The sequence below is a fragment of the Thunnus thynnus genome, chromosome 18 (assembly GCF_963924715.1).
Source record: "Thunnus thynnus chromosome 18, fThuThy2.1, whole genome shotgun sequence".
NCBI classification, from domain to species: domain Eukaryota; kingdom Metazoa; phylum Chordata; class Actinopteri; order Scombriformes; family Scombridae; genus Thunnus; species Thunnus thynnus.
This window is the reverse complement of record NC_089534.1, coordinates 5,478,305-5,498,572: the sequence shown is the minus strand read 5'-3', so window position 1 is coordinate 5,498,572 and position 20,268 is coordinate 5,478,305. Positions and strand designations below refer to the sequence as shown.

At 37.0% G+C, this 20,268-nt stretch overlaps 1 protein-coding gene across 1 annotated transcript in view; it reads right to left on the bottom strand.

The window, feature by feature from the left end:
• The window catches only part of cd109 (CD109 molecule), a 34,522-nt gene extending 15,068 nt beyond the window's left edge, over window positions 1-19,454 (bottom strand). Inside the window, exons 1-21 of the mRNA XM_067573300.1 lie at window positions 19,384-19,454; window positions 16,743-16,909; window positions 16,601-16,635; window positions 15,760-15,987; window positions 14,546-14,671; window positions 13,221-13,260; window positions 12,523-12,604; window positions 12,274-12,367; window positions 11,613-11,754; window positions 10,493-10,602; window positions 8,427-8,708; window positions 7,620-7,721; window positions 7,426-7,488; window positions 6,778-6,951; window positions 6,150-6,302; window positions 5,409-5,498; window positions 3,769-3,838; window positions 3,559-3,676; window positions 1,971-2,088; window positions 1,579-1,692; window positions 562-780 (exon numbers count right to left, since the gene is read on the bottom strand). Of these exons, the coding sequence (XP_067429401.1) occupies window positions 562-780; window positions 1,579-1,692; window positions 1,971-2,088; window positions 3,559-3,676; window positions 3,769-3,838; window positions 5,409-5,498; window positions 6,150-6,302; window positions 6,778-6,951; window positions 7,426-7,488; window positions 7,620-7,721; window positions 8,427-8,708; window positions 10,493-10,602; window positions 11,613-11,754; window positions 12,274-12,367; window positions 12,523-12,604; window positions 13,221-13,260; window positions 14,546-14,671; window positions 15,760-15,987; window positions 16,601-16,635; window positions 16,743-16,909; window positions 19,384-19,454 (2,598 nt within the window). The remainder of the gene's footprint in view (window positions 1-561; window positions 781-1,578; window positions 1,693-1,970; window positions 2,089-3,558; window positions 3,677-3,768; window positions 3,839-5,408; window positions 5,499-6,149; window positions 6,303-6,777; window positions 6,952-7,425; window positions 7,489-7,619; window positions 7,722-8,426; window positions 8,709-10,492; window positions 10,603-11,612; window positions 11,755-12,273; window positions 12,368-12,522; window positions 12,605-13,220; window positions 13,261-14,545; window positions 14,672-15,759; window positions 15,988-16,600; window positions 16,636-16,742; window positions 16,910-19,383) is intronic.
• Between the last annotated feature and the right edge of the window lie 814 nt (window positions 19,455-20,268).

Sequence of the window (20,268 nt, the reverse complement as noted above, 5' to 3'; positions counted from 1 at the left end):
TGTCCACATATATATATATATATATACATCATCTGAACCGCACCACTGCTGCAGGTCACAATTACTACGCCCGTTGGATGGATGTAACTATATGTAACTATATGTTGTTTTAGGGCGACTGATATTACAACCTATTGTGTCATTTTTCTTGGGACGAAAATTCTCTTTTTGTGTGTGTAGGTGTATTTATTTCATTTTATTTCTGTCTTGTTTTGTCTTGACTGTATGTATGTTGGTGGTGAGGGATGGGGTGGTGGATGGGTTGTGCCTCATGCTATTTATGTTTTTGTATGTACTTGTTCGAAACAAAATTATTTAAAAAAAGAGGGAAAAAAAGCAGAAAAAGCATGGGAGTTAATGGAAATCAACATTTCAACATAAAACACTAATGCATTCTCATGCATGCTCAGGACCACCTCTATGAAATCAAAGGGGTCACAAGATGATTAACATGACTATAATTTGTTCATCATTTAGTCCAATTTTTCAACTCCTCCATTGCAACCTCATTATCTAAAGCTCCCTGATAACAACCCTGTCTGTGTGATTTTCTCACAGCACCTTGACGAGCACCGTCGTGCGGACCAAGTCAGACGCCACCGTCGACATGGCTTTCACAGATATGGGGATCTCTCCGAGGACCAGCGGCTTGATGGGAATGAGGACGGACGCTCCGCTCTGGCTCCTCACAGACACATGACGAACACTGGGCATGGAGAGCTCCTCATTGTCCGGAAAGACGAACTCGAAGGTCTCGCTCTCTGCAACAATCAGCATGACCTGACAACAAAGACAACAGAATGAATCCGCCCAGATCACGTTATACAGACACAAAGAGTGTGGAAGGAAACAAAAGGAGCATGTTGTTGTAACCAAATATGAAATTAAAACACAACAGCTCTCTGAGAGTTTGATGAGATCTTTTATGAAACTTTTATGTGTTGAAGGACTTAAAGATTAAAGAGGACCAGGGCCATGTCTTTATCGTGTGACAGTTGTACAAAATGTTACAACCGCTGATGCCACATTGGGTTATTGCAACTTGACACCTAAAATAAACCCACTAACCCTGTGAACCACTTTCATTCCACAACCTGCACCTGTAATCCAACACCTGTTATATTCTGCTGTTGGTACACAGTGACATATGTCACACTCTCAGATTCAACTGACCGATTTAAGGAGATATTTCCTGGAACATCACTTTTATCCTTCTTTTATATTCTGTTTTCATGAGCTATATTATGACACAGCAACCAAAGAACTGCTGCAGTCCACCTTTTTCCATTTTAATAAGGAAAAATAAGAATATAGAAATCACTAAAGTGTTTGCCTGAATTGGTAACACTACAGCAACAGAATCAGAAAGCAACACAAGCACAGGGTGCTGAAATAAAACACCTGATTTTTTAAATTTTGCTCAAGTAGGTTCCTGGGTGCTCTAAGTGCTCAATCACACCAGCATTTAACCAACATTTTGCCTTATTAACAACATTAAATCCAGGAGAAAATTAAGCTTTCTTGGCACACTCTGTCCATCCATCCCTGCTGTGTAAAGAGAAGAAGAAAGGTGCTCACGTCCAGGTCCTGTGGGAGGTAGTTGAACAGAATGACCTCCAGCAAAAGCTCCTCTCCTCGGATGATGAAGGCCGGCAGATTCAAGGAAAGGAAGAAATCCTGGAACACTGTGAGCTGCAGGAAGGTCACATGGAAACTGCTAAAAAAAAAACAATCTACACACATCCTAACCAAACGACATGCAATGCCAATAACAAGGCTGATACCAACAACAGAAAACAATAATGCAAAGAATTTGAGGGAGAAGGGAGTAAAATAATACTGAAACAACACTAAATGTAGATATGAAAATTCATATAAAAAAGCATGGACAAAATGGGGAAAAGGGAGGTTTGTTAAAGTATTGAGTATTATTCTATCTTTGAAGGAAGTCATTGAAGTGATGTAAATACCTCTACAGGTTGCTCTACGATGCCCAGACCGAGGTTCTCAGACATGACAAAAGCAGTGGCTGACCAAGTGGTGATGCTGTCTGGTACAGTCAGTTTTATCTCTTGTGTGTCTGAATTACTGCAAAAAAAGTAATATTATAAAAAAAGAAGAATAAAACCACAATGTGCCCAAAATGATGTGATGATTGATGTGTTTACACAAGAAAAATGTCAGTTTTATGATCAAATGATTGCAGAGAACAAACAGTTCCCCACAGCTTAATTAACCGCCCCAAATATATTATTGTCTGCAACTGGTCAAATGTGGTACAAGATTTAATGCAAACTGCCTGTTTTTGGTTTACTGACATAGAGGTTTTTAGTATAACTTTGTTTTTATGTTCTTCTTCTGGATCTGGACGTCACAGCAGTATAAACACAAGCAAACCGCAAATTATGTGCCATAGCACACAAACTGAAAAGCACAAATTGGGGCAAGGCAGGAGGGCAAACTTCCCAATGAAAGCTTGATTCAGCCACAATCTTTTATCCCTGTTGTTCCTTCAGGAGCCACTGATCTGAAAATATGTCTGGCTTGAATATAATGTAATATCTTGGATCCCCTCATTATATTGTATAATGCCAGTTTTGGAAATTGTTGTGTTACCTGTTTTTAAATTGATTTGTATATATATGTATATGAAGCAAAATTGAAACCTTTAATTGTTTTGAGGTGAAGAAGTATTAGAATAAATATCAGTATTATCAGCGTACAGTGTGATTTTGCAGTTAATACAGTGTAATTAAAGTACCAACCAGTGGTTTTACCTGTTTTACTCCACTGATTTGATTTGAAGTGTTATAAACTTGACGAGCTACTGACTCCATAAAAAGTAAAACAAAGTCAATACATTTTTCCATGTGGCTAATTTCACTAATTACTCCCATTTTAAAAGTTATGTTCCATTCCCAAATGCATAGATTTATAATGGAAATTGTGGCGATGTCTTTGCTTGAATCAAGTTGTGGTTGTATGCTAGCACATTATTTCCACTCAGACTTCTCTCTCTTTACCAAAGTATGCATTTTCTGGCTCCAGTGGTAAATTCCCGGCTCCAAAAAAATGTCCCCTCAGAAAACCTTGGGTGATGTCACAGACCCTTTGATGTCTTTATATAGACTATGTGGGCAGCACATCATCCTCCATTATACTGAAATATATGTGCTACTGTGCTTCCCCCTAAATCTCTAACAATGAATTACACCCTGGATTTCACCAAGACAGTATATCCTGTCTTAAAGAGTAACTTAATGCTTCCTGAAAATCTTGTTTTGTTGATGTACAGATGTATTTCAGGACATAGTGACATCACTGTTGGGTGTTTTTACAGGTACAACAAAGCACACATCTAATCACTGATGTCGGCTGTGGTCAGAGGTGAAACAAGCTAGAAACTTTCAACCAGAGAGGGCAATAAAACACTGGGTTTCTGTCTGCTGTTTAGCTACTCTTTAAGTTGACTTTTAAAACAAAATGGTCCAGAGTGAATCTTCAAAAACCAGCAATATGGTAATTATTGTATGGGTTGGTGTTTTTATGCTGTTTCACCCTGTGTTGGTATCCATCCAAATCCACGTCTCTGGAAAGTTCCAGCGCTCTCGTGGCTCCTGTTCTTGCTCCATATGTAGACTATCTGTCAGGGAGAAGGCATGAATTCCCTCCCCTGCTGTGGAGAAGATGAGTGTCAGTTATGTTAGCATCGCATAGTCAGAATATTCAAAACAGTTAAATAACTTTTGATTAATTTTTAAAACTTACGAAATTCAGGCCTCAGCCGATGCTCCGACATGTGCAAACTGGCATCAGTCAGCGCCACGAGATTACACATCTGGGCAAAAACATGGAGGATAGAAAACACATTTCACTCAACATTTGGCTGGAACACTTATAACCCAAACAGCCCAAACAGTATAAATACTACTGAAATTAAATGAGGACAAAACACAAGTCATTGTAATTGGTGCAGAATCAAAGCAAGACAGAGTTCTATTTGGTCTTAAAACTCTGGAAAAAATAGGTTCACTCAGAAGCAAAATGTCAGGGTGTCACCATAGATCATGACTAAAGTTTTAGAGAGCACTTTGACGATAGCAAGACGGTATTTTTCCACCTAAAAAATATTGCTAAAGCCAGACCTGAAATTTCTTCATGCACTTGTTTTCTCTCGTCTTGACTATTAAGTGCTCTTTAACTGGACTTAAGAAATCATTGAACAGACTTCAGCTCGTACAAAATGCAGCTGACAGGTTCAACTAAAACATGCAAAAAAAGAGCACATCACACCCATATTAGCATCTTTACACTGGCTCCCTGTCTCTTTTAGAATGAATTTAAAAATTGTATTGCTAGTTTACAAGGCCCTGAATGGTTTCGCACCTCCATACATGTAGCCACTGCCTAAAGTCACTGAACACGACAGCACTAAAAGAACCAGCAGTTAAGACAAATAAGTGTGGAGAGGCAGCTTTTTCTTATTATAGACCAAAACTGTGGAACAACTCATAAATATCTGACATGCAACTTCCTTTCAGAAACATCTCAAGACCTCCCTTTTTAATCTTGCTTAGTAGCCTGTTTAAACTTTTATTTCCTTACCTATTTTATTGAATCTTACTGAAATATCTGGTTTATTTCTGTTATTATGAATTCATCTACTCATATTTACTCACCTTTTATTTACTTTTATTTATGTCTTGTCTTTTTTCTATTTTTTTTCAGCTTCTTTTTCTTTGTCTTCTTTTGTTTGTTTTGTCTCATATCAGCGTTTCATGTATATCATTTCATGTAAGATCATTTTTGCAAACTGTTATGAGCAAATTAAAACATTTCATGAAATTACTGATAGAAATGATGGATAAACCTACAAAAAGAAGACCAAGTTATAATAAATCCGAGCATCCTGCTGCTTTTACCACTTACCACAATAATTTCTGTGAATGCTTTCCTCAGCATGCAGCAGAAGGAATTTATTATCATCATTTCTACGCTGTATTTAAGGGAATATACTGTTTAAGTTCTCAGTCATAGAGAAAATGGAGTAGCAAGTGGTCACAACTTTAAGAGGTTTCTGACACAACTATACAGTTGACATACAGTAATGAAGGACATGGGGTATCTGTCATTTAATACTTGAATAAAATGTTAAATGGAGTCTGGAAAAGGAATATTCTGTGCATGTAACATCCTCATTGTGTCTATGAAGACAACAAATATTTATGTACCAGCAATGACCCTGTATGATGAAAATACACTACAAATTACAGTTAAAATATCCAAAAACAGAAAAAAAGTAAAAGCAAGACAGAGAGTTCAAAAAGAGTTGAAAATGCTTGAGTAAAAGGAACTTCATACAGCATTTTAGAGACAGAAAAAACAGATATCTCTCTGGGGAGGCTGACCATGAAGATGGAGTATGGATCTCCCATTGTCAACGAGTCAGAGTAGGCGTCCGCCTTGGAAACGCTGTACTTCTCCATCTCCTTCAGTACCTGTGAAAGCAACACCAACATCCTCAGATCTGCTAGTGTCACATCACACAAAGACCAACAAAGCAGCCTGGGACACAAAAAGAACACTTATTGTTTAAAACCTGTGTGACTGAGCTGGGACAAAACAGTTCATGGTGCCTCAGTTCATAATGAACTGATACTGGGGTGTGGGCGGCTGATAGGGTTTCATAGGTGTACCTGGAGGGGATGTTGTTTCAGAAAAAATGTGAAGGTGGCAGACATATAGCAGGAAAACTGTCACTGACGGAAAATATTAAACTGGAGAGGGCCGCAGGGAGTTATGGAAGCTTCTGGTATTCACAGCTCATAGGATGGACTGTTGTAAATGGCAAAGCGCATTATATGACCATCAAGTAGCTTCACAAAACAGTGTGACTGTTTAAACATGTGACTCAAGGCTCCTAGATTTATCTCTTTATTTATCTCTTTGACTGAGGGTCAGATTGAAGTCACAGCGAGCTGCTTCACTTTCAGTGTGAAAGAAAAAAATAGTAGCGAATTAATTTAAAAATAATAAGCATAGTTAAAAAGTTATTTCTCTATTCCACGAAAGCAAAGAGGAAGCTCTTGAAAACTTTGGGTTTTGACAAAATTTAACAGTTCAGGCTTTGCCTCAGCAATTGTTCTCACCGTCTCCTTGGTGATGTCATTGTGTGACCCCGCCCACTGTGTTGCCTTGTCGACCACCAGGATCCCGACCAGAGAGCTGGGCTCCGCCACCTTGACCTTCAGTGTGACCTCATCAGCCGGCCTCCTCGTGAGCTCACTCCAGCTCAGAGACACCTGTCGATCGCAGCTCAGTCAGTCGTATATCATCATGACATCACACAGAAGCAAAAACACTGTTACATCAGGCAAAGAGGCCATCAGGGGTTCCTCTTGAAGACTGGTTTGCAGATGTGGTACATGTTGACATCCTTGTATTTTTGGCTTAAAACACTGTCAAACTGTTCAAAATTAAGCCATCGAAACAACAGCATGAATTCATATGACAAAGGAAAAGCTTCAATAGACGAGTACGTGTTTACCTTCCAATTGATCCCCTAATTAGCGATGTTGTCCATGAAAACAGAGTTGTATTGCCAACATTCTCTCCACAATGTAATTAGATCCTGACTGTGTTGTCTTTTGTGATCTTTTTAGTCACTAGTTAATGGTTAATGGTCATTTATATACTGTTATGATGTCGGTTGTTAAACAGGGTCAAATTATCTTTTTAATTAAGCAAAAATCAAAACCACTCAAGACAATAAATCACCTGGTTTTGTAAAGTTTGGGTGATGGGCAGCTGGATCACATCGTTGATGATCTCTCCATTTGGATGCACACAGTAGACGATGATGCAGGCAAGAGGAGCCCAGGTGATTTCTGGGACCAGAGTTAGATCACCAGAGCTTTTTCCAGCAGAAACTATCTGACCTCTGGACTTCACCTTCACACACAGAAAACAGGCATAAGGCCTCACTGAAATTTATGTTTAAAATGGTAGATTAAGGAGGGTCACCTTACATCACTGTATCATATCCTGTCTTTCCAGCTTACTAATTGTTCTATAAGCTTGATTGTTTCTGTTTCTCTTTTATAGTTTTATACTGCTGCATTAATTGATTTGTAGCTACTAGGGGGGCAGAAAACTCCAAGATATCCTAACAGACATAATAACACCACAAGTTAGTTAAAACACAGTATTTTTCCAAATGTAATATGCAATTTGTTATACAAGTTGTAAATTAGACAACATAAAACAGTTTGAAACAGTACGAACAGCAGTGTAAAAATAAATCATGCAAATCTAGTCTAACTAATATAGAAATATCTTATTCATTCCACACTATAAGTAACTGTAAATGAACAAAAGGGTAAATTAATTAAATGCAATATATTGTAAATAAATGAAGGCACTTACCATGTAGTGAATCTCAGTCATTGGAAAATTCCTCTCAATGTGCAGCAGGAAGGATGAACCAACCTGAAGGAAGAGAAAATAGGATATTGGGAAGTGAGTATTTCAGTTTATGTAGATCACTGATTTCCACAAAGCTCATGGACAGGACTTTCTGGCACAGATTGTACTTTGTTTCTTATGTTCCACGTGATTACCTCTGGAGGTCTGGGGGGTTTCTGGATCTGCAAGTAGGAGTGACTAGGTGATGTATAGCTTCTATAGAGCTGTAGAGTGTTTTGGCTATCCTCAAAAGAAGCCTGAAAACAACATAACAAAACAGATAAATATGTGAAAGAGAATTTTTTTTCTTCTGGCAGATGCCAAACTTTCTTTGGCATCTGCAGGTAATTTAAGGTCACTTTTTTTTCTTTTTCCATCTCCCACCTACACTGATCAGTTACAGATCGCTGAATAGTTCAAAATTACCAATTACCTAATGTAGTAACATTACCCATTAGGATGTCCTGATCATGCTTTTTTGCACTAGTAGATATATTTTCCAAATAATAAGCTTATATCAATCAATTAAAAAATAGCCTTGATTGGCCCTGATATCTATTGGCTCAGGACATCCAGAAATCTGTAAACATGGTTTTTACTTTTTGTTTACTTCTATGCAGATGATACACTGCTTTACATTATAATGTATATCGTCTAGATGAAGACTCAAGAATCAAGACATTCCACATCAAATGTAATCACTGTTTTGGGATGTACTGTTATGGCAGTTAGTATACAACACAATAAAGTATTTTGCTGTTTTTGCAATTAGAAATAATGTGGAAAGTGTACCAAAAAGCTGCTGCCAGTTTTCCACATTATGAGTACAATACTTTCCTGGGGATCGACTACTTTAATATTTCCGTCTGTTCCATCAAGAATTGCATTGTGGGAGAGACATTAAGTCCACCTCATTTGTCATTTTTGTAGTACAAAAGTACTTGTCTTAAAGTGTTTCTTACATCAATAGTGAGTGTAGCAGTTTCATTCATGAGCTGGATGTAGAGGGGTATGACTCCATCTGGAGCGAGAGGAAACTCCATGTCTTGGGCTGCTGTCTCCTCTGGACTGGGATGCACAATTTCCGAAGGATCTGACATGTTCTGTCGACGTGGGACCATTTCTTCCATTTTGTCCATTTTCCAACTCCATGGACTTTGCTTTTGCTGCATCACTGACACTTTAACGGTCTTCCGTTGATCCTCCAGTGACAACGGCTGATTGTTGTATGTGGATATTTTTAGCTACAAAATGAGGAAACATTTCATAAAATGCTTTCAGATCGAATTTTTGTGAAGAAATATAGAGCACTGTGTGAAATCTACTGTGTATCTACTGGCTCTGGTCTTTAATGTAGCACTCTATTTGATAAGTTAAGTCATTCTGAATGTGAAACTGAGTGGTGAACCTTTTCTACTTTGCACTGAGAACTAGTCTTGGTGGCAAAGATAGAATGAAGTTTTATGATATCGAAAAGGTTTCTCTTCCACCTTAGGGAGGCATTTTTCTTTCTGTATTCATTCCTCCTCTTCATACTGAACATTAGAAGATCCCCTCATAATGCACTTACAATGTAAGTGATGGGGGACAAAATCTACAGTCCTCCTTCTGTGTAAAAATGTATTTAAAAGTTTATTTGAAGATAACATGAAGCTTCACCCATCCAAGTGAGTCAAATCAAGTAGATATTTTTCAGAGTTACAGTCTTTTTAGTGCTAAATTCCATCTTTTTGTTATGATCCCTCCACTGCAGCTCAACAGGAAATACTGTGAGACACAAAGAGAAAAGTTTTTACCAAAAAGACTGTAACATATCCACTTTATTTGACTAACTCAGACTGCTGAAGCCTCATACTATCTTAAGATCAACTTTTAAAGACATTTTTGCTCAAAATGAGGACTGTGGATTTTGGCCTCATTCATTTATGGTAAGCGCATTTGGAGAGGATCTGCTAATGGTCAGTATGAACAGAAGGAATGATTACAGCCAGCAAAACCTGTTCCATTGTTTATTTGGGCACCTGACTGTTGTTTTAAGACAGTCCTGCAAAAATGTGAACCTGTCCTTCAATGTATGACCTGCATGGAATTAGTTGTATAGAGCCCTCATCATGAGTATATAACACTCTGTACGTTTGAGGTATTCTGGTTCTGATACCATCTACTTGCTGATATATACTACATGTATATTTTGCCCTTGCAATTTCTTCTTGTAGTTTTTTTTTCTCATATTTCCCTTGCATTGTTGTCTTGTACATGTGAATAAGTTTGGAATATTGTGATTACAAACTGTTTGGCCCATTTTTAAATTGCCTGTAGTGCCTTTTTCTACCTTAAACAGCTACATTGTGCCATATGTGATTTTGGGAAAATGTTCTTATCTAACATCCCTAGAGGGCCCTATTGTATGATGTGAACCAATTGTCTATAATATTGGTAGATTTATTATGTATGTTTACGATTGTAAGAGCTCAGTATTCCATTTGTTTTTATATTGGATGAGCTCATTGACCTTAATTTATATGCATATTTTCCCGAGTGAAAGCAGATAGTCTTTATATGTGCAGTGTTGTTTGCATGATGCTTTTTGTCTGTATTTTGCCTGATGAAGGTCTGAGGACCGAAAGTCATGTTATTAGTGAGTTCAAGTGATGAACAGTATGTGGGATTCTTTGGTTTTCTTTTCATGGCAAAGAGAGAAGCAAAGTGTTGCTCATTATAGCATTTTGTCTGACATTACCTTTTGTTTGCTTGTTTGATTGATTATTTATAGAGGGCAATGCACTGACATTTTGAAAACATCAATGAAATATGCCAGGGTCAGCAAATATTACTTCTGACGTACCAACACAACCAAAACAGACAAAAGAAATAAAAAAAAACCATACTAAATATAGTAAATAAGTTTTAATAAGAGAGGAGCGTGTACGATGTGCATCAGAATACTTTGTTCTGACAATAAAATCAAACAATGAAAAACATCATGAACAAATTAGGGCAAATCTATAAAAGATGTTGCTTGCCTTACCCTGGCAGCGAAGTTCAAAGAAGGCCTTAGTACTTTGGGATAGCCATCAAAGGAAAGTTTATATCTATGTTTTGCCAAAGAAACCGTTGCTGTACTGTTATATGTGAGACCTGAAAGATGAGAAGCATTCACAGTGAAGTCAAGAACACACATATCTTATTAATATTCGACCTCCACTGCACTGCAAGCATCATTAATACTTTGATTTAAATAGCTATATGACTAATGATATTGACAGTAACTGAACAAATTAAATAACAATTAAATAACAGAGCAAAACTTAAAGTCTAATGGACGACTTGCGTCCCCCAGAGGCTGCAGTGTTCATTACACTCCGCAGTAAGAAAGAATTGGACAGAAACAATATACTGATGTTTTAACTATTCTTACAGCCTCAACAGTAGTGCTAAAATTATAAAGTTTGTCCAGATTGTGGCGTTGGACAAAGGTCATAGTGTCATTAAAATCAGAAGGGTTCATCCTCCTGGAGGCAGGAATGTGAGCAGCAGCTTTAAGTGCAATCTGCCTGATAGATTTTGAAATTTCCTGTGCACACATGGAAATCAGGGCCTAGAGGAAAAATCAAGATGCTAACAAAATTAGTGCGATTTATTATCTGGAAACCATGAATATCTGCAATAAATTTCATGGCAGTCTGGAAAATAGTTGTCCAGACATCACTGTCTTTAAGCTCTTAAATTATTTGGATTTTCTATTCTCTGTAAATTGCATTTTCCACCATGAAGGTCTAAATGTTGTTTCCAAGCTTTCTCCATCCTGCCAGGAATATAGTTCAGTTTGCAAAATAATGAATCCTTGTTCATTAAATTTATGACCCAAAAGAAGTCAAATGTGAAAATACTGAAGCTTAAAAAATCCACCAACAATTTGTTTTTGTACTGTAGAATGTAAACAGTGTCTTCTATGGCAGTTACAGCCTTGGATAAAGCAGACCCATAATGTGAATTACAATGGTTAATAAACTCTAATTGTCACCAATAAATAAACTTTATTATGGAACACACAATGTACTGGACTGATTACTGTTATATTTATCAATACAAAGGCCAATACATAAGCGTAGCCAGGAGGTGATGTTATCAAGATAAAAACCGATTACCTGTGAGATGTTCAGTCACATGAACCACAATCATTAGAAATTCATCATCCATGAATCCATCATTGAAGACCATTTCTAGAGCTCTTCTGCTCATTGGATGGTAGTCGGGAATGTCAAACATGAAGTCTGCGGTGCCGTCAATCTAAAGCAAAGCAACACTAATGTCATTAGGGATATTTTTCATTGTTAATCTGTTGATTATATTTTTTCAGATTTCAGAAATTATGATAAATGTCCATCGCAAGTTACCGGATGCCGTTATAAACTTCAAAATTCTTATCTTGTCTCACCAACAGTACAAAAAGTAATTTATTTGTACTGACATAGAATGTTAAAAATAGTAAATTCTCAAATTCGAGAAGCTATAACCAGCAAATGTTTTGTACTTTTACTTGAAAAATTACTTAAATACTTGATTTACTAATCTTACACATATTCATAATATATATTTGGACAAAAACTTAAACAAAACATATTTACATAGGAAAAATGATAACACAAATACAGTTGTTATTTAGTTTATTTAGTGACTTTTAAGCTCAAGATAATGTGTAAACACCATGTTGCCTGAATGAATTCTGGTGTTAACCAATAATCAGATAATAATCAATATATGTGTCTGTTTGCTTCCAAATCAGGAGCTTTAAGTGGGTCTACACACCTCTTTGTTTTCATCGTAAGCCTCTTCAATACCATGAAAATGATGCAGAAACGTTATATTCATGAGTCCCTGAACAGGTTTCCCGTACATGTACCTGAGGTTGAAAACACAATAATCCTAAATAATCCTCAAATTTAATTCACAAGATTATTAATACACAAACATGTAAAAGAAAGAATTGGAATTGCATTGTATATGTAACAAAGTATGTGTGAAAAGCAGAATATTACTGAGAAAAGAGGTTCTCACTTTGCTTTGACGGAGCCCCACAAAGTGTCCTGATGATAAATGACATTTGGAGTTTCATTCATAACCTCAAACTTTGGCAGAACTGCAAACAAACACACAAAGCATCGATTTTAGAGCTGCTGTACTTAAGTTCTTTGAGAAATTTACAACGTAGTACAAAGTCAAGAGGTTGTAATATGTAGCACAACAAGCTAGTGAAGCTGAAAACAGAACCGCATTCTTGCACATGATCAGTGGCGTCTTCCTTACACAGAACTACTCTCCAGAGACTGAAACATGACCACTGTTATTAGTCTTTGGAGCCATTTCTAAACAAACTAACGTGACCAAACTCTTCATAATGAAGGATCATGTCACACAGTGCAGCGGTGTGGCTCACTGACATGTTTTTAATGTGTTTTTGGACAACAACGGAGGTCTATGGCACAGAGGAATAAGATATATCAGGCTTTGGATGCACACACAATACTTGTCAGTAGGATCAGTTCATTGTTGGCTTGGCCCTGCACATGAGATTTTTTGACAATAAGAAAAATATGGAAAATCGCCACACTTATCCTTTAGAAGTTGGTGTTTTTACAGTGTTCAAAGAATGTTTACATGCAAGATAGAAAAGTTTATTTCTACATACAATCATCCGGCTTTCATTACACAAATAAAAGAAGACGTTCAGTGAAGGTCAGAGAAAACGTACGTACCATAATGCGCCACGTTGAAATGTTTCTTGCTGGAAACGCCCTGTAAAACAACAACAAAGCCCCTTAATTTAGGTAACGAAATAGTCAGTCCCACTAGTGGTAAAGATCTAAAACAAAAAAGTTGTCTCTTCATTTTTAATGCATGCAACAATTTTGTTTTCTGGTTTATTATAAGTATTACAGCAGTGAAAGGATTTACTCATGTTAAGAAAATTATTGAGGTGGGGAGGACAGCTGAATCTTATATTTTGTTATATAAAAAAACAACACCCTCCTAAACATTATTAATGTTTTCTTTGGACCTGCCCTTTGATTTTCCCCCTAATATTTAAAAATATTATATTCAAGGCAAACATAACAAAAACTGACACTCTATTTCTATAATATTTATAATATGTCGTTATGACATCCAAAAACTGGCTCAGGAGCCAGGCTACCCAATTTCAAATAATAAAAATTAAATAAAAAATAATAAATTATTAGATGTGATGATGCTATAGCCTTATAGTATGAGATCAGATGGCTATTAAATGCCATCAATAAATTGAAGAAAGCTGTGTACAGCATGCGTTCTCACTGGTATCCTTCATGGCAAGTGGAATAATAAATCAATGCCAGTTCTAGTAGATTCCAGTGGACTCCCAGGTCAAGTTGAGTCTTACAAATAACAAACTGAGTTGGAAATCATAAATTTCATGTCTGACTTGTGGCCAAGTTTCAAGCCTGCAGCTCTGGTAGAGAAAAAGTCATTTGTTTTCCTTGGATGAACTCCTTTTAAAACAAAGTGTGTAGTGTGTAATTTATTTCAAAGGCACTGAAAATATCTTTATCTCAACAAGGAAATGAATTTGATACTCAGTTGTCACAAATTAAATTAAAGAATCTGGCAATAACACAAGACAGTTACAGTATATCCCTTACTGTGATGACCCCTGGGTGTTCCCAGGTTGTTTAAGTCCTGGCTGCAGCACAGCTCTCTCTGCCCTCCCCTCCGGTTGTTCATTTTCGGTTTGGTTGCTTTAGTTATTTTGCTTTCATGCACTTGCCAACACCTACACACATACCCTCACCATTCATGCATCACACACCTCACACTGTTCTTACTGATCTCCACACTCCAAACATTAGGTATTTGTTAATTTGTTTATTTGATTTAATAACGTATCTTTCGTTTGAGCCAGGCCATAACACTTACACACTGTAATGATTGGTTATCCAACTTACATCCCAGTTCCATCCAAGAAATTCCCAGTTTAGTTCATACAGTCCTTATAAAAGCCTGGTAAGATGCACTTGGTGGACTGAGTGAGACGTCACAGACTTACATTGACTGTAGTGATGATGGTCCATTCACCCAGAGGAGGGTTTTCAGACAGCTGAAACTCTTTGGACACGACCCCGAGGACACCGTCCAGAGACAGCCACTGTCTGAGCAGGTTTCCCCTCGGATCCTGGATCAGGGAGAACATGGATAGAGAAAAATTAAATGATTATCCAGTGAAATAGAGAAACATGAGGGAAGTGTTTTCCCCATTCTGTACTCTCATTTCAAATGTTTCTTTAAATTATATTCTTAATATTATTTAACATAGGAAACTCCCAGGTAATGTAGCAACCCTATAGGTCATCTTTTGTTCTAAATATACAATACCCATGAGCCTCAACCACTGTAGCTATGGAGAAGAGGTGTGAATCAGAGCAGTATGGATTTTAAAACACTCCGTCGTTGGAACAAAACACAGCGTCATAGTAGAGGAACAAAAGGTTTAGTCCACGGGGAAAGTTGTTGTGGTGGAAACGAGGCTATAGTAACGTCTACACCAAAGTTTTTATGTACACAGGCTCATACCCTCGACATTTTCAATCAAAGAACCAGATATTTTCTAACGCAGTTGTTCATCTTGTGGACTGATGATTCTAATGGGAGAGTTTCATGCTGATCCAAGCTGTAGAAATGCTCAATCTGTGACACCTGACATCATCTATGGGAAAAATGGCAACACCTTACTTTAAGTCCTTCTATTTAGCATTTATAAGCAGTATATGAACAGTTAATAGATGGCTTATGACACACTATAATGTAATTGTTAGCAGATATAAGTGTTTATTAATGTATTTGTTAACAACTATAACTCCTCCTGTGGGCATCCATAACCAGGTGCTGCTGTATAAACAGATAATGAATGAGAGTGTGGAAAAACCTATATTGAGATACAAACTTTACCATGTTTCCATGGACACAAGGGTGACGGGATATTGAAGAGACATTTATATTTTTAGGTGAGCTGTTCCTTTAAATGGATAGTCTTCTGGCAGCCAGACTGTTTGTAATTGTAAGTTAAAACAGTCTTTTAAAGAAAACAAGACAGAAACAACACCTTCCCAAATTCTGACTGAATTGACTGCTAATGAAGATGTTTGATCATTGATACACTGAAATAAAAGGAAGCAATTTACCTATATAATGTGTTTGAAACATAATGTTGTAAAAGATTATGTTTTATTGTAAAAAATATATGTAGTCTGATGTCAGACTCACGTTGATGACGATGTCCACCGGGCTGATGAAGGGTTTCCCATCCGGGTGAATGGACACCGCTCTGATCTTCACCACCTGCCCAGGCAGATAGTTCATCTTGTCTGTCTGGATGAAGGTGGAGACGCCTTTGGGATCAAAGCGCAGCTGCGTTGAGTTGGAGAAAACTTCAATGCTACCCACGTGACCTTTGACCTCCAGGCTGTAGGGGTGCCAGTAGCTTGACTCACTGTAGTGGATCTTCAGGGGAAGGACATGGAGATCAATGAGAAAGGAATTCAAACTGTAGAAACTTTATAATTTGATAATGTGATAATATGTCAAAGATTTGTGTTTTTCTGCCCCCTAGTGGGGAAAAACAAATTACTACAGCTTTAACTACATTATTAACAGTAAGTTTACCCTTATCACTGTCACTTTACACCTTTTAATAGTGTCATTTTCTCTCTATAGTTCCCTCTAAAAGATGTTTCTTTAATGTTTCATTGCTGCCAAAGAGGATGAGTTTTACAGGGACAGAAAAGGAACAAAAACTCAAACAAATACAAGAATTCAAAAGGGTTCTCAGGAACAAAATGAATGATGGAGACAGTGTGGTAAAAATGGCTTAACATTTGCATACTTTTTGGGTGAGCCCTTTAATTTTTTTGCGTGTTGGCAAGAGATTGCTAAAGAAATATCAAACATTTTTGGAATATAAGTTGATTGGTCTTTTGTCACATTATCCCTATAAGCAAAATCCTGGATAAACTCATGGCTCAGGATGAGTATCTCTTTAAATACTTTTGGCTGCAAGCAAGAAAGATGACACAAAACTTTCAAAGCCAAAAAAATGATTTGTGATACTCACAGGTGGCAAAGTCAGCAGCTTAGTCGAACCTTTAAACAGAGAATTTGTCAAATCAGTGTTGAATTGTTAAACGGTGCAAGTATTTAAATCAGAAGACAATCTTTTGTTGATGCAAAACAAAATACAAAAGGTTTACCTCCTTCCACTGTAGCTGAGTCTGAGGACACGGTCTGGTTGCCATGAACGATGTGAGCAGACACGGTGACCTGAGACGCTGTCAGGATGGTGACTGATACTGATGCTGGGACTCCAGGTCGCAGAGCTCTGGGAGCCAGCAGCAGGTAGGACGGCTGAGGGTCAGGACTGAAAAACCAAACCAGCATGGAGAGGTAAACATGTGGCTGTAAAAAGTTCATTTGAGCTACTTTCTACCCAATAATTAGTCTCTATGATGTTTAATGTGTTTTGTAACAGGGACATTCTTTCTGGAAACATATGCTGATATTAGGTGTCATTTTTCATACATTTCATTTATCTTTGTGCAGCTGTACTTATTAAAACTCATATATATATAGATAGATATATGTGTAAGTGTGATTTTGCTTCTTGTGTTTGATGCTGGACTTGTGCTCTGTGGTTTTCGCAGACAGTATTGATATATATATTCCTGTAAAAGTAATGAAAACTCATTTTTCAACGCTGTGAGCGTCACAGACTCAATTCCATTCACCTCCGTTGTATTGTGGTGGAGGCAGAAATCTTAAGAGACAGATATATGAAAGAGGTAAGTGAGAACACATGCTTTTGTAAGTGGAGTGAACTGACCCTTTAAGAAAAATGGCACCAAGAGGTGTAAAGCAAAAAAGACAAAAAAGAGAGAAAAGACAGAAATAGGACTGCTGCTTCTATAGCACTGAAAAGCTCGGATGAGTTTGCTGATATTCTATATTTTTCTTATTGTCAACAAATCCAATGAAAAGACCAAAACCAACAATGAGTTGATCTACTAACAAGTATGTCTGTAATAGATCTTCTTCCTCTTTGCTGTCGAGCTTTATCGTTGTCCAGAAACTTTTAAAGGACAAGTTCACAATTTTTCAAGTCTGTCTTAAAACAACAGTCAGGCGCCCAAATGAAAATTGAAACATGAAGCTTATATGAGGCTTCAGCAGTCTGAGTTAGTCATATCAAGTGGATATCTGACACATTTACAGTCTTTTTAGCATCAAATTCCCTCTTTGTGTTTCCTCGGACAGTGTTTCCCTGTTTCAACAAAAAGAGGGACTTTGGCACTAAAAAGACTGTAACATTGAAAGATATCTACTTGATTTGATTCATTTGGACGCTGAAGCTTCATATTAGCTTCAGACAAACTTTTAAATACATTTTTGCACAGAAGGAGGACTGTGGATTTTGTCCCCCATCACTTCCATTGTACGTGCATTATGAAGGGATCTTCTAATGGTCAGTATGAACAGATTACAGCAAGAAAAACATGTTTCAGTGTTTCTGTAGGTACCTGACTGTTGTTTTAGGACAGACTTAAAAAATTGTGAACCTTTCCTTTAAAAACACATCAGTGAGCCACGTCGCTGCACTGGGTGACATGTTCCTACATCACCGAGAACACAAGCTGTAACTTGATTTAGAGTCAATCACAGACACATCATCCTGCTGTCACAAATACTCATTAGATCAGTGGCTCTCAAACTTTTTCACATCAAGGACCACTAAACTTTCAGAAATGAGACCACAGACCCCCATCTGAAGATGGGAAGATTTTTGCTTTTAGATGTTTTATTAGAGAAAATGGATGAAACCCAGTCATTGTGTTAATTGGATGGAATTATAGTGAAAATAAATTATTCTCCTTTTTGCCAGACCACACTTAGAGAACCGCTGCACGAGAGCTCCAAATGTGGATTTGTCCGCCGCTAAAAATAGTCCCCAACATATACACTATTTCCTGCTGTTTGTTTGCTAAAAACTACAGTGACCAGCCGGTTTAGGAAATTACTGAAACTTTTTAAATCATGAAACTACATATTTGTGAGCTGTTTTTAAAGATTTATGTCTCCAGTAGGAACCAGTTGGCTTGGAGCTGAGAGCCAGAGGACTGACACATTGTTGGTTTTGGTCTTTACATGGAATTTGTTGATATAAATGATATCACCAGCCTTATCTTTTAATATGCAATCATACCCAAATAATCATTATGATAAACAGAATTAAGATACATTGAAAACTCCAAAAGACTCCAAAGATTAAAGCTCATACAAAAAGGTGTAACGTGTGTTATGTGATAAATTCAGTTTTAGATGTTATTGTTTTTATTTTGTTTTTCTTTTTTGGCAAGATGTCTTTAATGCACAATGCATTTTTTGTGTCTTGTTATGTGTGCAAATAAAACAATAATAATAATTTCCCAACTAAAAGATGCAATAATGGATTTAAAATAATAATTTAAAATATATATATGAATAATTAATGTTGACATAATTCAGTTCAGAGATCTTGAGCATTAAAAGTTAAGACTTCACATCAGGCAAAACTTTTCTTTCACCTTTGGTTTGGTAAGTTTATGTGTAAAGCACATTTCCCACAAAAGGGGATTCAAAGTGCTTTATATTAAGCATTGAAACATTTCATTAAAAATATTGAAATATTGTATTAATTTTATATTTAACCCCTAATTTGTATGTTTAACATATACCACAAAGATATTAAAGGATGTTAAGATCATAAATGAGTCCCAGTTTTGATAATAAATGATTCTCAGACAGACTGTTAAATTGTCCAGATGTTTTTCCCGGCTCTACTTGCACCTGTGCAGTTACCTGTGCGTGGTGGTCTGGGCGGCGGTGAAAACAATCAGGCTGAAGAATCCCCACACCTGGAGACGCTCCATTTGCGTGAATGAACCTCACTGAACAGATCTCCGCTCAGTGCTGGAGGCAGGTGATGTCAGCGGCGATCTTCATACCTGCAGACATTGACCACACCTCCTCATACAGTATCACCTGATCAACTGAACCAGTGTCAGTTTCCCCCCCTCAGGGAGGCTTCATTGAGGAGCTGAGATGGGTTTTTCCATACTGAGGATAATTACACTGTTTTTACTGATGTTCCTCCAAAAGAAAAAAGATTTATGATGTCTGGACAGTATCTTTATTAGTCAAGTCTCACCAACAGCCATCAAGATGGTTCACATCACATCATAATGGTGGGAAATAACTAAGTACATTTACTCAAGTACTGTGCTTAAGTACAGTTTTGAGGTACTTGAGTATTTCCATTTGATGCTACTTTATACTTCCACCGCACCACATTTAATTTTCATTGTTTTTTCATGTTTTATCTCATTCGATATAAATCCTGTAAATGCTAAAATACATTGCTGCCCATCATTTTCCAAAACATGCCATACATTTCTGGATTAATTACCTACACTTAGTTGCAACCTCTGATGTCACTTATTTTCTATTAGAGTGAAAAAATAATGGTCCTTTGTTTAAAAAAAAAAAAAAAAAACCTTAAAATGTTCATGTCCAAATTCTGTTTTCAACCTTCATTTGAATTAAAAATTTTAATCTCAACACATTTTCAGAAGAAAGGAGGTGCTGTTCATTACTTCAACAGCAGATGGTGATGAGAAACAGCATGTCAAGTCAAACTTTAATGGTATATTATTAAATTCACTGGACTGTGGATTAAAGGCAAAA